General features: G+C 36.0%; 1 protein-coding gene across 1 annotated transcript in view; it reads right to left on the reverse strand.

The window, feature by feature from the left end:
* The window catches only part of LOC125058259 (putative U5 small nuclear ribonucleoprotein 200 kDa helicase), a 49,301-nt gene that overhangs the window by 23,212 nt on the left and 6,954 nt on the right, over positions 1-19,135 (reverse strand). The window contains exons 9-22 of the mRNA XM_047662297.1: positions 17,822-17,952; positions 16,993-17,179; positions 15,317-15,450; positions 14,108-14,305; positions 13,290-13,434; positions 11,491-11,627; positions 9,855-9,961; positions 8,568-8,685; positions 7,797-7,894; positions 6,816-6,978; positions 5,259-5,436; positions 3,824-3,985; positions 1,725-1,860; positions 131-362 (exon numbers count right to left, since the gene is read on the reverse strand). Coding sequence (XP_047518253.1) covers positions 131-362; positions 1,725-1,860; positions 3,824-3,985; positions 5,259-5,436; positions 6,816-6,978; positions 7,797-7,894; positions 8,568-8,685; positions 9,855-9,961; positions 11,491-11,627; positions 13,290-13,434; positions 14,108-14,305; positions 15,317-15,450; positions 16,993-17,179; positions 17,822-17,952 — 2,126 coding nt within the window. The remainder of the gene's footprint in view (positions 1-130; positions 363-1,724; positions 1,861-3,823; positions 3,986-5,258; positions 5,437-6,815; positions 6,979-7,796; positions 7,895-8,567; positions 8,686-9,854; positions 9,962-11,490; positions 11,628-13,289; positions 13,435-14,107; positions 14,306-15,316; positions 15,451-16,992; positions 17,180-17,821; positions 17,953-19,135) is intronic.

Here is a 19,135-nt window from a genome sequence, read left to right on the forward strand (position 1 = left end):
ATGACGCCACTGCCTCGCTTGAGATTTCTGGACTACAATGCTCTCGTTTACTCTATTCCCAGCATTCCTTTCGTTTGTCCAGGACTTCTCATCATCGCTATACCCAGAATACATCAGAATTTTCACTCACCCGTTCCATAAGCTTATGCAGTTCCAACTTCTCTTCATCCCTCACATTAATATGCTTGAATTCCGCGGATAATGAGAACACACGGAACAACTCAATCTCCCCCAACGTGGGTTTGAGGAGTTGATTGTAGTTCTGCATCGTCTCAAATGTGCAGTAGAAGTGTGAGGCAATACGACCGAGTTCGGTTGGTTGGAAGTGTCCGGATTTTCGCTCGTATTTTATAAGTCCCGCCCTGAAATATAAAATAAATCAACCCAGCCCTATTAGTGCCCTTAGGAAACATTCTTATCCCCGTATTATGTAACATACATAATTTTTAATATTAATTAATTGAATTTTTCATGAGCAGTCTTGGCGTAGTGGCTTCAGCGATTCTCATCCCTGAGGTCGTAGAATCCTGGCTGTGCACCAATGGACTTTCTATGTTTCTTACGCATTTAACATTCGTATAAAGGAAAACATCGTGAGAATACGGGCCTTAGACCCATAGATTTATATCGTTAGATAGGCCCTTACCGCAGTGAGTGAGCTCACTAACCTGGGATCAGTGCACCCCTAAACACAGTGTTAGCCGGACGTGTTGTAAAGGACGTTTGCGAGCAGTTTAGTGTCACAAAATACCATCGTGTGCTTTCTAAAGTGCAACAACAATTCTAGAAACACAAATAAAGCCAGAGGTGTAACATTTCACTCGTGAGTATCGCGATTTGATTTAAAAAACTTTTATTTTTCCTTCCGCACTGTCTAAAATAACAAATTTAAATGGCAAGTGCACGAAAGAGAAAGTAGTGTTTGCAACTAATGTAGGAGAAAAAGAGATGACACTATTTTCTCAGTACACTTGTTGTCGGCATTTTGTTAACGCACACATTCAAAATCAAATGCCACAGTTTTTGGTGTCGGGGCCTATCTAACGATATAAATCTATGCTTAGACCCAACACGACAGCGTGTGTCAGGCACAGTCTTACACAGATTAACAAAAGATGACACACTAGATAAACAAATGATCATGATACAGATACAGAAATATGAGGCCCAGACCTCTAATATGCTACGAAAAGATAAAGTGTTGAGAGTATTTTATAAAAAACATCAAAAATTTTGCAGTCAGTAAAAAGGTTCAGGATTAGTCGAATCGACGTCAAATCCTAATAATGTTGTGAAGTTTAATTTGTCGGAGACTAAAAACTAAATTTTTACATCTACCCTCAAAACACTTTTCCGTTTAAACTTAATTGCTGTCATATTCAACTTTATTTTTATAATACAACTTAAGTACAGACTGTACTTAAATACTAAGTACTCATAAAAGCAGTAAGTATTAAAAAAAAAATGTCAATGGCGCTACAAGTTACAACCCTTTGTCTTGGCCTCAAATCTATTCCGTGGTATTTTTTTGTAATAGGCAAGTAGGTGATCAGCCTTTCGCACCACACAACTTTTTAGGTCTACAGCCAGTTTCCTCACGATGTTTCCCTTCGTACGAGCAAGTGTTAAATGCACATAGAAAGTCCACTAATCCAAGACCTCAGGAATGTGGGTAGCACTGCTTTTTAAAATCTACCCTCCTTTATATTTTTGAAACTACTCACTTATCCAACAAAGAAGCGGCCGTATGGACCAAGTCAGCTCTGTGTAACTCCAAAAGGTTGTCATCCTTCATCTTGTCCGATTGGATGCCGTATAAGGCTGGTTGGCGAAGCATTCTTATATAGAGATAGGTGTACCCTGGAAAAGCGTTATGGCATCACTACATAGTATAAAACAAAGTCGCTTTCTCTGTCCCTATATCCCTATGTATGTTTAAATCTTTAAACCTACGCAACGGATTTTGATGCGGTTTTTGAAGTTATACTTCTTTAGGCGTGCTATGAAAAATTGACACAAAATTAGCAGAATGAAGTTAGTGGCGCATGTTTGCACGCACGCCGCTTCTGTTCACTGTGTATTTATATTTATAATATTTATCCACATGCTTTGAGTTTCTATATTTAAAACACGTGTTTTCATTATGTAAGTGCGAATTTTATATGTGCGTCTGAATTATAATCAGAAGTGATTTAAATTGAATATTTAAAACAATACTAATTAATATTAGAAAATAATAATAAATATTTATTTATTTAAGTTTTCAAATGTAAATTGAAATTTATTGACTATAATGACTCCTTTTCCAGTCTTTGATTATTTAATTGTAATTAATTATTTGCATGCAATCAAAAACTATTCTTAATAATGCCAAAGAAGTAAAACTTCTTACGCGCGTACATAAGTACACGCACCCTTTTTTTTAATAGAGTGATTGAAGAGGAAAGTTTATATGTATAATAACATTCATTAAATAGTGGAAAAATACTGTTATTTTTGAGGTTTCTAATGTGATGTAAATTATTATTTTTTTTCCGCTTTGCAAACGCGGGCTGAATCCTACGAGATTTAACAAAATAATGCACTAAGTATTGTACACATTGAAAAGGTCTACAGAAAACTCCGCGATGGTATATGTCTATCTCTTATGGATAACCCACAATAACATTTTTTTGTCATTTTTATCGCGAGCTTTGAGCGCGGCGACCGAATCAAGAAATTCCGCACGATGACGTAATATAGGTGCGGCCAATACGCGTTAGAGCGGGACAGAACGCATACTGCGTCTCACATCTCTCTGACGAGATCGGTGACGTAGCGTAAGCGCGGCCGATGCAGCTGGTACGGGTTAGAGTGAGACAGACTATATAGGCGTGTTATTCTGAGTCTGGTAGAGTGGTAGATTGAATTAATATCAAAGAAAAAAAACTCATGTGTGCAATTCACACGTGGTAGAAGTGAAACCATCAAAAACAAAGTTTTTATAATGAATAATATGTAAATTATACATTTTTCACTAACTAAATGTAGGACTATGTTAAATTTTCATTTATAAGTTTAATATCAATATCAATCTTTAATTTGATAAAAACTAAAATAATGGAAGTTTGAAATTCGATGATAATTACTTATTTAATTTTTTGCACATCTATGTTTTTTTAATTCAGAAAATGATCAAATACACGCCAATTTAAAGTTTATTCACTGCACAATTCTTCCCATCTCATTCTCTCCCACGCTAAATCCTACGAATTTATGCGTCTGTCTCTTTTTACTGTCGGTTTTTCCGTTGCATCCGGTTTGAAATCACAACGATTCTAAAGAAGTTTCACTTCAAAAAATACTGCATAAATAAATAATTATAATTGCATAAGTTGATAAAAAATGCTATGCTCAACCGCGGCAGTCCCCGAGTGCCACACGTTTTGACGTGATAACGTCTTTTATTTTTTTTTCGTCTCTAATTTTAGTCGGGTGACATGTTCAGAAACTTGTGTCACACCAAAACCTCACGAGCGCGATCGCAGGTATAACGAGAGAGAGACGGACCGATCTCCCGTCTCATCTCGAGCGCTGCCAGTCATTCCGTGAATGTATGAAGAAAAATGTATATCATAGTCGAATAAGTAAACTTGTCATTTTACACCCGAAATTTATCATCAAAAGTGTGAATAAAACGATAGATGTAATTTAAAATTTGAAAAAATTGTTATCTTCATTAATTCCTTACTTCCCAAAAACTTATATCACCAATAAGACGTTATCACGTAAACATCTCGATCGTAAACCTACTTTACAAACAACCAATATTTTTTTTACTTACCTAGCCACGTGACCGCATCTTTGACACTCTGAACTGAACCCAGAACAATTTCAGCATTCAGCATATCAGGTAACTTGGCAATCATTTGGGACTCAATGGGCAGCTGCTGGTTGAGTAATGATAGGTAATACTGAAGCTCTGAGTGGTTTGTGATGAGGATACCTAGAAGAGAAGGTAGAGTAATTGTAATAAAGTCTTCTTCAGAGGAGCACAGAACGTAATGGTTGCAGCTCCTTACAAACATTGTGTAAAACAAACATCTTGGCGATTAAAAAGAGTAGCGGAGAGTTTATTGTTTTTCTCTTCCGTTCTACGCCCTTGATTTGAGAACTGGCAGTAAATGTAAAATTAGAAGCATTTAATATGTATTTGTTTTTTATGTACATAAGTGTACATTGTGTTACCTGTATGAATAAATGATTTATGACTTTTTTTACTTTTATCTAGGGGCGCTACCAACTTAATTGTCTTCGCAACTGTATTATTTATATTATAGATATGATGGCTCTATGTCTATGTGTCGTAGACAAACCTCACAATAATTTCCCTGAACGTATTATACTCTGATTTTTCATTCCGTAGAGTTCTGACATTTCATAAATGTTGCTGCTATAAAAGTTCTCCACCGAAAATGGGACAAATTTGACTCATTTAAGAGCAATCAACAAAAATGCTACGTATTTTTTATGTTGTACCTAAAAAAAGGTAAATGTAAATATTTACTTACTCAAGTGACCTAATACAAAAATAACAAATATTTAAATATCACGAACAGTATATCGAATTAACTTTAAATACTTTATTTTATTCTTTAGCTGGCATCACTGCCTACTAATTCCAGGTATAGTAAACCTTTAAAAAAATTGTTATGTTTACTTGTGCATTTCTTACTGTTAGTAGCCGTAAAACAACTTTTAATGTGGAGAACAAATCAAATGTATCTATAGACTCAGATGTTCAGACTCGTATTAAAATTGAAAAATGTACCCGGCCAAAAAGGTTTGTTATCTCTGACATGTCAAAAAACGATAGCTGTCTACGGAATTAAAAATCAGAGTATAGATTACAATACAACATATGTACAACAATACAAGGCGCGTTATGAAAAATTTATGAGAGTGAAATTTTACGAGGCACGCGCACCGTGACACAAAATTATCAGTATGGGCGCCGAGCGTGCGCGAGCGAGATGGGAATAAGACAATCTACAAGTAAAAAGCAATAGAATATGCGTGAAGTTAGCAGCTATGCCAAGAATTTCGAATGACCATAATGACATTTGTAGTACCTTTTAAACAAATAAAGGAGTTTTAATTATTATTTCAAAGAAATTTAGCAATGCTTTTTCACAAAGACCTATTGTTACTTAGTTAAAAGGTTAAAACAAACATTGATTGTTGCATCCCTTTCACACATAAAGAAAAGACAAACTCACCCTCTCCCTTCGTGTCGTACTGGGGTCGACCAGCTCGCCCCAACATCTGCAGGACATCCAAAGCCCCCAATTCCGTCCATCTTCCTTTCTCTGGACTATAAACCTGGGTACCTTTCACTATGACCGTGTGAGCTGGTAGGTTCACACCCCACGCCAAGGTGGCGGTGGACACTAGGACCTAAGAAAACATTATTTATTTTATTTATCAATTAAAGTTCACATACATATACCATATCTACAGTGTATATTACAAGCTATCTAACGCACACACGGATAGGTACTATGTACGTCGGCGCAGCAATAAACGTGCACGAACGCGTTCGTCGAAATAATTGTTTTCAAACCTACAAACTATGTGACTTATGTATGATAAAACAGACAAACATAACCGATTTGAACACACTACACGCTTTCCCTTGTAATATGATCCGTAAACATTTAATTTGTAAGACTTACAAATTATTGAAATGAAACTTTAGGAGCATGAGGGTAACATTTTTACGAATAAAACGCAGTAATATTAGCGTCACGAAGATGTGCAGCGTTTTTGTCGAAGAAAAGGGAGAAAGCGATTGAGACCGATTGAGATAGTGAGAAAGGGCGAACGTAGCATGAAGCAAATAGCCCTGTAGCGAGAGCATGTATACAGTGTGTAAACAGTGTGAATAAAGATATACATATAAGTATTAGTCTGAACAACTCCTCTGAACACTCTCCATGGTAAATGCAGTAGAAGATGCAGAGAGATCCCACATCTCTACCCAACGCCGAGGGATCAAGCCGCTCGGAAAGTTCCCGCCCAGAGGTGAGAACAGTACTCCATGTGGAGCCAAATTTACGCTTTATGCAGTGTAACAGTCTATACTAGATTAGACTAGGCTAGAAAAGCTATCAAGCAAAAAATCATATGCTTCCATAAAAATATGTTTATTATGGATCTTATAGATACAGGTATCACTTATTCCACGTCATTAATTTATTAATTCCTACTCTTCGGCAAAGAAGACAGAGGGTGTAGGCCGAGAGAAAAATCCGGAGTAAAAATCGGTTGTCTGTAAAGTCGGTTTACTGACGATAGTTGAACGTGACAACGTCATAAAAAATATTGATGGGATAGTTGCATTTTTCAAAAAAAATATTAAATTTTATTTGTTTGATAGGTATTTTGTATGGATATAGAGAAGGAGGTAAATGGAAATCACAATTGAATTGATCAAGTTACATTTATTTGTACGCATAAATACAATTATGTCAATTTTAAATGGAACGCCTCAGACCAAGGTAACGCCTCAAAGCGAGGTAACGCCTCAGAGCGAAGTAACGCCTTAGAGCGAGGTAACGCCGCATGCGTCATGTTTTTGCCGGCTCCATCGAATTATAAGACGTTGTCACGTCAAAAACTCTCGGTACTCTTTTAAAATAGCAAATCATCAAACAACGCTTATTTTAAAACAAATATCGCAAATTAAGAAGTAGCCTGTCTAGCACTAGTCCCAGCTTTTATCAACTAGATAATCGTTAATAGTAAACCTTTTTACACAGCTTTTTAATACATACCTGTATATGTCTGTCAGCGAACAGGTCTTCCACCAATGTCCTATCAACACGGCTCATTCCAGCATGATGTATTGCAAATCCATACGGAAGCAGCTCCCTCAACTCTGGATTCTTCACCTGTTCCGCCTCAGTACGTAGAACTTCGACACTTGCTGAACCCTCCCTGATGGAATTAGAACATTTATTTTATAAAAAGACTACTGAGGAAGACATTTTTTTTATCTCTTCTTATATCTATTCTTAAGGCAAGAGCTTGCAACCTTTACACCGAATTCGTATGTACGTACGTACGTTCCAATCACTACACGCTCGAAAAAGGTATCCCCTACCCCATGACTTGTCAGGCACAGAAGGCACTTTATTTTCTACGTGCAACCTTTACACTGTTTCGTACGTACGTTCGTACGTTCGCATTACGCGTTAAATCTGTCCGTTTAAAGTGGGTCAAAATCGAGTCCGAAGGAGTCGGTTACATACATACAGGTGAAGCTAATATAAAGCGTGTAACAAAAGCGTTGATGCGTCCTTGGATGGAGAGGATTTAGTTCAGGGATAATAAATTTCATATTTATCCATAGAGCAGTATTAGCCAAGTGGCTTCAGCGTGTGACTCTCATCCCTGAGGTAGTAGAATCCTGGCTGTGCACCAATGGACTTTCTGCGCATTTAACATTCGGAAAGGAAATCATCGTGAGGAAACCGGCTTTTTTTAGGAGGCAAACGGGCAGGAGGCTCATCGATGTTAAGTGATACCGCCGCCCATGGACACTGACATTGCCAGAAGGCGCAAATGCGTTGCCGGCCTGTCAAGAATTTAGCGTTGCTTGCCTTAGACACAAAAGTCGACGTATATCAGGCACAAGCTGATCACCTACTTGCCTATTAGATTGACAAATCATGAGATACAGAAATCTGAGGCCCAGACCTAAAAAGATTTACTACTGTTTTTTTTTTTGTTTTTTTTTATGCAAAATTTCTCACCTAAGAAACTGTCCCAAAGTATCTTTCTCGAGACACATGTCTCGAATCGCACGGGCAGTCTTCCCCGTCTCTTTCCGAGAATGGACGAAGACCAGAATCTGGAAACATTACAAGATTACGTAAAAATTCCACGATTCCAAACCCGACTGATACCAGACCTGGCAAACGTCGTTTTGCCATGTATATCGTTTGTAATAAAAAATAGGAGTTGATCGTAGAGGGGTGAAAGTCAGGGGTTGTATGTATTTTTTAATGCTGTATCATAAAAAAAATATCTAAAAATAAAAAAAAATATTTAGGGGTGGAATACCCTTAATATTTAGGGGGATGAAAAATAGTTGTTGTCCGATTCTCAGTTATACCCAAATATGCAGACAAAAATTCATGAGAATCGGTCAAGCCGTTTCGGAGGAGTTTAACCACAAACACCGCGACACGAGAATTTTATATATTAGACTAGCTGACCGGGCAAACGTCCATGTATATCATTTATAATAAAAAAATAGGGGTTGATCGTAGAGGGGTGAAAATTAGAGGTTGTATGTATTTTTTAATGCTGTATCATAAAAAAATAGAAATTAAAAATTTTGTCTAAAAAATAAAAAATTAGGGGTGGACTACCCCTAACATTTAGGGGGATGAAAAATAGATGTTGGCCGATTCCCATAGATACTGGATAAGCACAAAAAATTTCATCAAAATCGGTCAAGCCGTTTCGGAGGAGTTTAACCACAAACACCGCGACACGAGAATTTTATATATTAGATATACCTGATTCCTTCCAGCATGTTCCATAGCTTTTTCATAGACAATATCATTCATAACCTGGAATCGTTTGAGTGCCTTTTTCTCTGTCACACCAATGTACTGCTGTTCCAGGGCTACCGGTCTGGAAAGAGACAGACAAAATACATAAGAAAACGTTTGATATTTATGCTTGCCTTTGTTTGTCCACAGAGTCCTCGAATACAAAGGGTCATATCGACTGGATGCTTTATTTTAAACAAAATATGAACACACAATTCTCAAATATATTTAAATTTAATCAACTTAGACAGCAATTCCATCAAAATCAGTTCAATCGTTTTTGATATATCCACGCCTTTATCGAGGAAACAGTAGTATAATGTTTACAGGGTATTTATACTTTTAATTTTAAATACTTTCAAATCGTCATGATCGTAGAACAATGTCGGATGTGAAAAAAAAATCCACTTTTAATCATATTTGGATACTATATGACTAAATATTACGGCTACATTAAAAAAAAATCCATGTGTTTCAAATTTTAAATTAATCAGTATGTAAGATGACGGATTTGATAGAAACATGTGATTTTTCTAGAAAACTGTTTTTTTAATTTAATGCTAGTCTTTTAATTTGGTTTCAAAACAAACCCTTTTGTTTGTATGCCAATTTTCATAAATAAAAATAAATAAAATATGTTTATTATGAAACATAAGATACAGGTATCACTTATTTCACGTCAATAAATTTGAATCGATAGACATCCCTACTCATCGGCAAAGAAGACAGAAGGTGAGTGAAAAAGCCGGCGTAAAAAGCTCTAGGTACTCTTTTAAAATACACTTATTTTAAAACAAATATCGCAAATTAATTAGAAGTAGCCTGTCTAGCACTAGTCCCAGGCCCTTTTATCAACTAGATAATCGTTAATAGTAAGCTTTTTGATTAATTCATTTCTTAAATTTATTGAAAGGCAGAGATAAAAGAGCCTCTGGGATTTTATTAAAGAAGAGTATCCCTTTCCCCAAAAAAGAATTACTAACTTTAGATAGTCTAGTACGGGGAAATTGCAGCCTGCGTTTGTTTCGCAGAATAACAGAATATGAATTTAAATAGTTATGACAAAAACTAACATGATTATATTTTTTTGAAATGGCTGCCCTGTAAAGTTTACTATTTGTCAGATCCGTCACTATTCTACGTCTATGACGAATTTTTTTTAATACATACTATAAAATATTATATATATATATTAGTTTTTCTCATACGAATAAATGCCTAAAATATTCATTAATAAAATACAATAATTACCGGAAAGAGTTGTCGAAGTAAAACAATCCTTTTTCCGGTTTCACACGTAAAAACGCTGCTACATCTGTATAGTTCGGCAATGTGGCTGATAATCCTATCAGACGAACCTGTATAAAAAATAATTGTCTTTGAATAAAACATTAATTAGTGCGAAAAGAGAACAGACACAGACGGCTGATCATCTACATAAAAAAAGGGTGCGTGTACTTATGTACGCGCGTAAGAAGTTATACTTCTTTGGCATTATTAAAAGTAGTTTTTGATTGCATGCAAATAATTAATTACAATTAAATAATCAAAGACTGGAAAAGGAGTCATTATAGTCAATAAAGTTCAGTTTACATTTTAAAAATTTAATAAATAAATATTTATTATTATTCTCTTACATTAAGTGTAACATAAATTCTATTATTATTCGAATGTTGTTTTTAAATTATGTCCAATGCCGTAGCATCTTCCGTGGGCAACTTCATTCTGTTAATTTTTTGTCACGGTGCGCGCGCATCGTACAATTTCATGAATTTTTCATAACACGTAAAGAAGTATAACTTCAAAAAAATCAGTGGCGCTACAACCTCTAGGTCTTGGCCTCAGATTTCTGAATCTGTTTCAAGATCATTTTGAAATCTAATAGGCAAGTAGGTGATCAGCCTGCCTAACACACGCCGTCGACTTTTTGGGTCTAAGACATGTCGGTTTCCTCACGATGTTTTCCTTCACCGTTCGAGCAAATGTTAAATGCGCACATAGAAAGTCCATTGGTGCACAGCCGGGGATCGAACCTACAACCTCAGGTATGAGAGTCACACGCAGAAGCCACTAGGCCAACACTGCTCCAATCAGTGATCAACACTGATCATCTACTTGCCTATTTGATATCACGGAACATGTACACAAATCTGAGGCCCAGACCTAAAAGGCTGTAGCGCCACTGGTCCGCGGTTTTTGTCCAAGTTTTTGAAGTTATACTTGTTTTTGGGGCTTTAGGGAAAAATTGAGAGTAAATTTTTACGATGCGAGCACACCATCACAAAAAACCGACACCCTGAAGTTAGCTATAGTCAACATTTTAGTTTTTTCTATTGTAATAAAATTATAGTAATATTTTTTGTGATATTTAAATAAACTTTATTTAACCAGATAATGCGTTATAATAAAACTTTCAATGTATTAAATACCTATTTTCTATTAGTGAAGTTTTTGCTAGAATAAAATTAAAAAAAAAACATGGGTTGCTCTATAGACGACAAAATATGGCACAGAGCGCGCCACGCTTTTTCACAATAATACCAGTATTTTTTGTTCATTACCATTTTCAGCCTAAATTAGGAATTATTTTTCACTTTTTAGTTTGATGTGCTTTAAAAGCGTGTTTTTTAGTTTTTTTAAACTATTATTTATTTGTTAGTTAAATTTTTTTTATTTTTTTTTTCGGATTATTGCATTGTCATCCATCTTTGACAGGTGCGCAAAATTTGAATAAAATCTGTCCGTTTAAAGTGAGTCAAAATCGAGTCCGAAGGAGTCGGTTACATACATACATACATACAGGTGAAGCTAATATAAAGCTTGTAAAAAGATTTTTATTTTACGCCAAAGAAGTATAACTTCTTTTTTTATTATGCTCCAAAATTACCTCTTCCTTTGTTTGTTCAGCTGTCCTCAACGTCCTCGCGACGAGGGCTTCTAGTACCGGACCCCTCTCGTCGTGTAAGAGATGGATTTCGTCAATGATTATCAGACGAACCAGATTTGTGAACGATCTTTCGCCACCTGCAATTTACAACGTTTCGTATTGACATTCGCGTTCAAGTATTACGTCACGCCACTTTTGGAGATTATTTTTATCCCCCGTGTTAAGCTACGGTTTCCTAGAAAAGCGGTACCGTCATTTTACGGTTGTTAATAACGGCCGTCTTTACGGTGGCCAAACAGGTTTCCTAGAAAGTAGAGCGACCGTATTTTTGAAGTGTTATTCCAATTTCGTTCCACAAATTTTGCTTCATCTGAGCTTGTCTGTACTCTTTGGATTTGATATTGTACAAAGCTTCATGATTTTTAACAAAATCAATTAATTGTTCATCATTTTCGCTCGGTCAATTCATTGTATTAATTAAATATGCGCACCGCTACACGCAAAAAACGTTGAACTACTGTTTATCACCGCTATTTGACGTTACGGTGACACTCAACGCTCTCATGAATATCGATATGAATCTCGGAACTTTTCCTTTAAGCTAAAGTGCAGTAAATTTATGAAATTAATTATTTAAATTCTAAAGTTTTTAATTTGTATAAATATGAGCAAGACTTAAAATTGGTTTGCCAAAGAAGTTTCACTTCTGACATGTGTACTTTGTACGCACTTTTTTAAGTGACAACTTATTTAGCGGCGTTATACACTTTTCTGGAATGGTAAAAAATGTCAAACTCGCGTCAGGACACGTGACCTGATCGAAAATTCGTAAGACGGATGGAGAGTAGACAGCTGGCGTGGCGTATTTAATGTAATATAAATTGTCATGTTTGTTTACGATAGCGCAATAAATAAATATTCTACCACATAAATTATAGTACTTTTATACTGATAATTAAAGCAATTCGTGCAAAATTATTCCCTAACCATTCCAAAATATCAATGCACAACGTTAATATTCAAGTTTTCACTTCTGCCGGCACTCCCAGAGTGCAACCCGTCGTTTTTAAGCTATTGCATAGATTTTATCGCGGACTTTGAGCGCGGCGACCGAATCAAGAAATTCCGTAACGAAAAAACCTAACACACGATGACGTAATATAGATGCGGCCAATACGCGTTAGAGCGGGGCAGAACGTATACAGCGTATTCACATCTCTCTGACGAGATCGGTGCAGCCGGTGCGCGTTAGAGTGAGACAGACTATATAGGCGAGTTAGTCTGAGTCTGGTAGAGTGGTAGATTGAATTAATTTATCAAAGAAAAAACTTGAAATAATATCAAAGAAAAAAAATATTGGTTGTTTGTAAAGTAGGTTTACGATCGAGATGTTTACGTGATAACGTCTTATTGGTGATATAAGTTTTTGGGAAGTTAGGAATTAATGAAGATAACAAGTCTTCATTCGTTTGTATGCCGCTAGAGTGAGAGAGACGGAAGATCGGTCCACTCACTCGAACGCTATGCCAGCCTCCGCTCGTGAGGATTCCGCGTGACAAGTTTCACGGAATGACTGGCAGCGCTCGAGATGAGACGGGAGATCGGTCCGTCTCTCTCTCGTTATACCTGCGATCGCGCTCGTGAGGTTTTGGTGTGACACAAGTTTCTGAACATGTCACCCGACTAAAACGATTTTAAAGACGTTATCACGTCAATACGGCATAAATAAATAATTATAATAGCATAAGTTGAAAAGCTTTACCACGGCAGTCCCCGAGTGCCACACGTTATTTACTCACCTTTCCTAGTAACAATGTCCCATTTCTCCGGCGTACACACGATCAGCTGCGTGGCATCGATCTGTTCCCTCGTCAGCTGATGATCTCCCGTCAACTCCGACACCTTCATGTTGTACGCGGCTAAACGCTTGCCAAAATTTCCCACCTAAAACATTTAATATAAATTAATACGAATACGTATTTGTAATTAAATAAATATGACACGAAACTGACACCCAACCTCCAGTTATGGAGTAATGTCCTCCAGTTAATAATAATGGGTAAAATCCATCTATGTTTTATTTGTTAAGTATTATTGGTATGTTATCTAAAGCTGGCGGCTTCAACACATTTACACTTTGTGCTTGTGTAGTGTCTGTGAATAAGCACGAGGCGTGATGTCACACTGAATATGCATCATGAAAAGACTGTCCGTCTCTTTCGCGCTCGGCCAAGCTTATGAGTAAAATAATATAAAAGAGACAGTTATTGTTTTGCTTTTGCTACTGTTTATGTTGATCTTTACTGTACATCTACCTACTGAACTTGGATCCACCCTCGTATGCACATAATATTTATATGTATTTGACACATTTTTATTTATTTACAACCCACCCAACCCTGAGAACGCGCCAGCTTTCGATAACCGATACGTCACGCAATTTTTGGAGATTATTAACAAACCCCCCCCCCCAGTAACGCCCCGTAACGTTTTTCTGTACCCAATAGTAAAACGTTAAATAAAAGTTATTTTAATAAAAGACAATACAATTATTATTACTATTTAAATATTAGTTTTAGAAACTATACACAATTCATCAAAGTAAAATACAACTTACCATCTCCTGCACAAGGGACCGCATTGGGGCCACATAGATAACCTTAAAATCATTGACATTGACAGTTCCATCATCGTTGACATGTTTCCCCACCTCCCTCATAATCGTCAGCAAGGCAACGTTGGTTTTACCAGCACCGGTTGGAGCACAGACTAGTAGATTCTCATCGGTTTCAAGGGCCGCTTTCGATATGCGACTCTGTCAAAAAAATTTATTTTAATTTCGCTTGCTCCGGGGAACAAAGTCGTAAAAGCAAAATCTTTTTTTTTCAGGGAAAATAAAAGAAGATAATTATTACTAGGATACTAAGTACACTATATATCTTCTTAATATATATAAATTACGTGTCACGTTGTTTGCACGGCTCATTGGTCTAGTGGTTAGTACCCCTGACTGCGAATCCATGGGTCCCGGGTTCGATCCCCGGCTGAGACAAACATCGATGTGATGAGCATTTGATGTTGTACTAAGGTCTTGGGTGTTTAAATATGTATTTATGTATCTATAATATGTATGTATATCCGTTGCCTAGTACCCATAACACAAGCTTCACCAGCTTAGCATGGGACTAGGTCAATTGGTGTGAATTGTCCAATCATAAAAACAAAAGAAATATCATAATGTACATTACACTAATTCATCGAATTAAAGGGCAAAAGTGTTTTACGATTGTTTCACTGTTTAAACATAATTACGGACGACACATTACGAGAGTAATTTTGACGAATGTCTAGAACGTAATAATTTATTACCACTCTTTTCGCACAAATGTGAAACAGAGATATATTTTTTTTTTTAACTGTCGCATTAACTATTATGATTATTTGGTAGAATTACAATCTAAACTAAAACTATCTTTATGCTATCTATTTCAGGAAAGTAAAATAAGGTAAGGGAGCGTTCAAGTATTACGTAACGCAATTATTGGAGATTATTGATCCCCCCCCCCCCATGTAACTCGCCGTAACGTTTTTCAGCACCCAAGTACAGTAAAACGTTTCGTGACCACCTAGTGACTCTTCAGTTACTATTATGTGGTGTAAGTCGAAAAAAGTATTAACAGTAACGCGTAATTTAATCCCCGCCCCGCATCGTAACGTTTTACAAAAGGAAAAAAATTCGTTACGTAATACTTGAACGCTCCCTAAACGAGTATTACTAACATTGTGCACAAAATATTTTTTTAAACACAAGGAGGTCTTCACTCACCTGAATACGATTTAACGTTTTGAAACCCTCAAAGGCCGGCTGCACATACTTCGGCAACTTCTCAATCGCCACCAACGTCTCATCTTCTTCAAACGGTTTCGGCTTCAACGCTGGTACGTGAACTTCTTCATAACCTGATAAAATGTAATAAATATTCGTTTAGACTTTTATTTATAAAAAAAAATTTAATTTCTTCCGAAAGTATTATATTTTAATTTTTAGACATTTTGAAGTGAAACTTCTTTAGAATGCAACGGAAAAAGCGACAGTAAAAAGAGACAGACGCATAAATTCGTAGGATTTAGCGTGGGAGAGAATGAGATGGGAAGAATTGTGCAGTGTATAAACTTTAAATTGGCGTGTATTTGATCATTTTCTGAATTAAAAAAACATAGATGTGCAAAAAATTAAATAAGTAATAATCACCGAATTTCACTTCCATTATTTTAGTTTTTATCAAATTAAAGATTGATATTGATATTAAACTTATAAATGAAAATTTAACATAGTCCTACATTTAGTTAGTGAAAAAAGTATAATTTACATATTATTCATTATAAAAACTTTGTTTTTGATGGTTTCACTTCTACCACGTGTGAATTGCACACATGAGGTTTTTTTTTGTTTTTTTTTTTTTATGACACAACATGCAAATTACATACATCGCTTAATTGTCGCCCCTCTACCATCAACCCCTATTTTTTATTATTGATAGTTATTTTTATTGAACTAAAAAAATTATCTAGAAATAATATACATGGCAAAACAACGTTTGCCGGGTCAGCTAGTAATGACGACTGTATCAATTCGCGTGATTTTATTTATTCCTTGAACTTTTAGGAAGGTTTTTATGGAGAAAAAAAATGGGAAATTGCTCGGAAAAACCATAGCAAATGTACTAAAAAGGTCGAATAAGTAAAGAAAAGTGCGTGCGTACAAATTACACATGTCAGAAGTGAAACTTCTTTGGCAAACTAATTTTTAAGTCTTGTTCATATTTATAGAAATCTAAAACTTTAGATTTCCGAGATTCGACGTTAGCTCTATCTCACTCTCTCTCTCGATCTTTCTCACTTGCTTGCTCCCTACTCTCGCTCTATGGCCATTTGCTTCATGCTACGTTCGCCCTTTCTCACTCTCTCTCAATCGGTCTCAATCGCTCTCTCCCTTTTCTTCGACAAAAACGCTGCACATCTTCGTGACGCTATTATTATTGCGTTTCCTCCGTAACATTTACCCTCATGCGCCTAAAGAAGTTACACTTCAAAATCAAGAGGAAAACCAAGTTCACGGGGGCAACTAGTACTAATCTCTATATATATAAAATTCTCGTGTCACAATGTTCGTTCCCATACTTCTCAGAAACGGATCGACCGATTCTTATGAAATTTTATTATGCATATTCAGTAATTCTGAGAATCGTCTACTATCTATCTTTCAAACCCCTAAGTGATAAGGGGTGTCCACTGTCCACGCCAATTTTTTTTTTCTAGACCACTTTCTAGTTTTTTGTTATGATACAGCATATAAAAATCATACAACCCCTAATTTTCACTCCTCTACGATCAAACCCAATTTTTTTATTATATGTAGTAGATAATTGTTTTAATTGAACTAAAATAATAATATAGATGGCAAAACAACGTTTGCCGAGTCTACTAGTAAATATATAATACCCTTTCTCTGCTTCCTAAAAGATCCAGCAGGCAACTGACATCTCTTATTCGCCATCAAATGCGCTCCAGCTGCAAACACCAGCTCCTCGAGCTGAAGAACCTTCCTGTTACCAGTCACCTGACCAGCTGTATTGCCCTGTTCTGTTGTCTTCTGTCGCTTTCTTGGTTGCTCTGACTGTTCTGTCATCTGTAAAATACATTATTTGTAATGAAAAGCGTACAACTACTTCTCCAGCTCTTCTAGTTCACCAAGATTTGAGAACTAACAGTAAAATGGATATAATATTATTGTTTTGAAATGCATAATCTATAGACGGCTCATTGGTCTAGTGGTTACTGGTTAGTACCCCTGACTGCGAATCCATGGGTCCCGGTTTCGATCCCCGGCTGAGACGAACATCGATGTGATGAGCATTTGGTGTTGTGCTTAGGTCTTGGGTGTTTAAATATGTCTATCTATAATATGTATGTATATCCGTTGCCTAGTACCCATAACACAAGATTCACCAGCTTAGCATGGGACTAGGTCAATTGGTGTGAATTGTCCAATAAAATTATTTTTTTAAAAAATCTGTAAAAATCTAAGAAATTTGACATTTGAAATTTTTGAAAAAAGGTAGACGAGAAAATGTGTGCCAACAAAAGGCGCTATCCTGCTATTAGACTTAATTTTTTTTATTATTATGTAATAGGAGTCAAACGGGCAGGAGGCCCACCTGATGTTAAGTGATACCGCCGCCCATGGACACTCACAATGCCAGAAGGCTCGCAAGTGCGTTGCCGGCCTTTCATATTGCTAAGTTTGCCTGCGCAAGAGTAATCTACTTACCTCTTCATCACCCTTCCCAGTCTCCAGTTGAGCCAGAATCTTCTGCAGATGAGGTTGTTTTGACATCTCATCACGGATCGACACTCTCTCACTTTCCGATTGGGAAGAAGCCAACTTCGTACAGTATAGGACTGAAATGGTTTTTTTTTTAATTTAAACAACTAAGAACATTATGGACTATGGATTATTAACAAGATTTGAGTTTTATTTTCGATATTAATTTGTAGGAGTACATTGTCTTCACATAATATAATTATTTAACTAATGTATATGTTAACGTAAAATTGTAAACACCGTTAGATTGTAATCTATCTCGCGAGATTATAAACTGTCGAAAGATTGTGAACCTCAGCTTACTGTTTACAATTTAACGTATTATTATTCGGTAGATTGTACTACACTAACTTAGTTATCATTCAAACTTCTTTGGTCAATTACAGATTAATTTTACTTTCCAACAATTTCATATAACTACCGAATAATACATAATACGTTAAATTGTAAGCAGTTCGTTGAGGTTCACAATCTTTCGACAGTTTATAATCTCGCGAGATAGATTACAATCTAACGGTGTTTACAATTTTACGGTGACATATACAAGATATTGTAAACCTATTTTAAAAGAGTAAGTGTGGAGTTTCTTGCCCATTCTTCTCCATACGAAACTTTTGGAAGGGGCAACTAGAATCATCGTTATATTTTATTTGATGTTCAAAAGTGCCATTTTAGGTGGTCTAATTGAAATAAATGATTTGACTTTGATAAAAAATGACACACTTTTTTTTTTAATCTTAAATATGTTCGACACTCTGGTGTACTGGACTGTGACCAATTATATATCCACCCCACTATTCTATTCTGATTATGTATACAATAAAATAGTTGATTTACAAAAATCTTTGATAAAATTCTGACGACATTTTAAAAAATATCGAATTTTTGCAATTCTTTTTTTATGAACCTACCCTCTTAAAATATAATAATACTTATAAATATTGCTGTGTCTGTGCGTTTGTGTGTGCATATGAAATGCATTAATGTACTAATCAAATACTAAATAAATTTATTTACGATAAGGTTGGAATAATCCGTGACCGTTTTGTGTCACGTGACTAAACATCAATATAAACTGCCAGCAAATAGTCAAGATTCAAGAACGTTTATGAGTTATGCTACTCCAATGAATTGTGGAGTCCTCCAAGGATCTATACTGGGGCCACTTTTATTTTTGATTTACATACAAAAAATACAATATTACGCGTGTTCGTAAAAAGGTATTTGTGCGTATCTGTCAGAGGTTATGTGTGCGTGTTC

The sequence above is a fragment of the Pieris napi genome, chromosome 18 (genome assembly GCF_905475465.1).
Source record: "Pieris napi chromosome 18, ilPieNapi1.2, whole genome shotgun sequence".
Taxonomy (NCBI): Eukaryota; Metazoa; Arthropoda; class Insecta; order Lepidoptera; family Pieridae; genus Pieris; species Pieris napi.